Source organism: Palaemon carinicauda, chromosome 10, assembly GCF_036898095.1.
Source record: "Palaemon carinicauda isolate YSFRI2023 chromosome 10, ASM3689809v2, whole genome shotgun sequence".
Lineage (NCBI taxonomy): Eukaryota > Metazoa > Arthropoda > Malacostraca > Decapoda > Palaemonidae > Palaemon > Palaemon carinicauda.
The window spans coordinates 31,788,504-31,791,003 of NC_090734.1; the positions used below are offsets into that span (position 1 = coordinate 31,788,504).

General features: G+C 35.6%; 1 protein-coding gene across 1 annotated transcript in view; it reads left to right on the plus strand.

Moving 5' to 3' along the window:
- The window catches only part of LOC137647923 (uncharacterized), a 3,865-nt gene extending 3,341 nt beyond the window's left edge, over positions 1-524 (plus strand). Inside the window, exon 3 of the mRNA XM_068380871.1 lies at positions 99-524. Coding sequence (XP_068236972.1) covers positions 99-524 — 426 coding nt within the window. The remainder of the gene's footprint in view (positions 1-98) is intronic.
- Positions 525-2,500: the final 1,976 nt, after the last annotated feature.

The following is a 2,500-nucleotide window of genomic DNA, read 5'->3' on the forward strand; positions in this document are numbered from 1 at the left end:
TACAAGCAAGTATGGAAAAATTGCAGTACAGAATACGCCAGGGGTCAGCATTAAGCCCAATTTAATTTGTGCTTGTCTTGGATGTATTAAGTGTACAGATCAGGAATGAAGAGTTGTGGGAGTTTCTGAATGGAAAGGATTTGGTGATTATTGCTGAAAATAAGGAAAAATTACAGATAATGGTTTTAAAGTGGCAAGAGACATGGGAGAGGGGTGCCTTTAGGGTAAAAGGGGATAACACCGAATCTCTGGTGACCAGTAAGGAAGGTATGGGCAGGCCTACCGTACATGAAGTAGAGCCTCAGATAATGCAGTTTAGATACTTGGGATCTACTATAAGTCAAGAAGGAGGATATGAGGCTGTAGTTGATAATAGGATAAAAGCAGTATGGGGGCATTGGAGGGTGGTAGTAGTAGTGTTATGTGATAAGAAAATGTCAATCAAGCGAGAAGTTAAGATCTATAGCGACAGTGATAAGATCATAAACTTGAGCTGTGAGACGAAAAGAGGAACCAAAGCTTGAGAGAACAGAAATTGGAATACTCATTTCGATTACGGGAGTATCACTGAAGGAAATATTGTAAAACAATACAATGGAAATAGAATGGCGGGCATAGTAAGAATTACAGAGATGATGAGAGTAGCCTGTTTAATATAGTGTAGGCATAAATATAGGATGGATGGTGGGGAAGGAATGAGTAGGGGTTAGGAGTAAAAGATCGACAGGAAATCAGAAAATTAGATAGCAAGAGGAAGTGAAAGATGATATAGAGAAATGAGTTTTGGTGAAAGAGAATGCCTCTGACAGATGGCATTTAAGAGGGCGCTTCTTGCAACCAACCGCTTACTATAGGGATAGTGATGGGAAACAAGAAAAGGAAAAATATATACTTTTATCCAGGGAATAATATAAAAAAGACCTCTCTCTCTCTCTCTCTCTCTCTCTCTCTCTCTCTCTCTCTCTCTCTCTCTCTCTCTCTCTCTCTCTCTCTCTCAAAGCATGCCCAAACCTTCCCCATTTACCCCCACTATGATCTCATTCATATATGACACTCGAGAAATCTCTTTTATTGTCACATTTCAAATCCTGTCCTGCCTTTTAACTTCTAATATTTTTCTGAGGGCTTTGTGATGTTCACTGTGAATTTATTCGATACGACTCCAATAACCTCTACATAGCACTCACTAGGCTCATGTGAAGATGCACACCATCAAATGCTTTTTCGTTGACCACAAATGCCATCAAAATTTTATTTCTATATTCTATATACTGTATTGCAATACGATATGTCCTGAAAAGAAAATTTGGTTAGTACAACTGCTATATTTTCTGAAACATACTTGCTCATCTATCTCTCTCTCCGGTCCCTTTGGAATAAACACAGTATATATTTCAATGACTAATGATGTATATATAATGCCTCTGTAAATATTGCGATCGGGTATTTTGTTTTCTTTTTGCCATTTTCACCAACACTCCCAAAGCCCAATCATCAGGTTTTTCTTCTTCACTTAATGCTCGACCAATTTAATCTCAGCTGTAATTTCTTCATATACAGAAGCTTCCCATATCCTTAGTTTCTTAATGATAGCTTGGACTTCGAACACGCTGAATTCATTTATGGGCAATGTTGAGTTTCTTCATCTGTTTTCATAATAAACCCAACTGTGTTTTTGAGGTGTTTATGTTTCTTTTTGTATGCCAACGTAGAGATTTCATAATTAATTTTTATGTATAATTCTTAAACCATAGCTAATCGTTGAAATCATGATTTACCTTTGTCAGCCTCATCTGCTTTTCAATTCTAAGTATTCTCTCCAGTCATTTCCGTTTTTTTTTTTCCTACCTCACCGTCAATACTGGAATACTTAACCTGTTCTACTTTGTAATTTTCTTTGCTTCCTCAAAAATATTCAATAATAAATTTATAATTTTGTCTCCTTTTTTTATATGAAACGTATTATTTGATATCCAAGGCTTTTTATTCGTAACTGCACGTCCTAAAACTTAACGATCAACTGACTGATATATATTCAAAATTGCAATTCATTATTCATTAATTATTGGTCTTCGCCTCTAAAAGTTTTTGGCACTGTATCGTAATTCATACTCTCAGATGCAAGTGATTTTCTGTGTTCCTCTTCTTAAAGACTAGATGAATCAAACATATGGTGTTTTAGCTACATTCGATTTTTTTTTTTTTTTTTTTTGTGGAGATAAGGAGCTGGTGTGATCACTAGGAATATCTACACCTCTAGAGTTTCTTACATTTCACATAGTCTTCCTTCTCTTTTTATTGATGTCTATGTGATGTATTTGCTTTTGTAATAGCATTAAGGTGGATTCCATGTATTTTTGTGGATGTTTTTATGCCTGAAAAGAAGTACCCTCCAATGACAAGATTGTATGTTCAACGAAAAATGATAAAAAGTGTTCCATTTTCAATTTAAATTTTGCCAAAAACCTTAGGGCCCACCAGAATAACTATACCTTGCTTA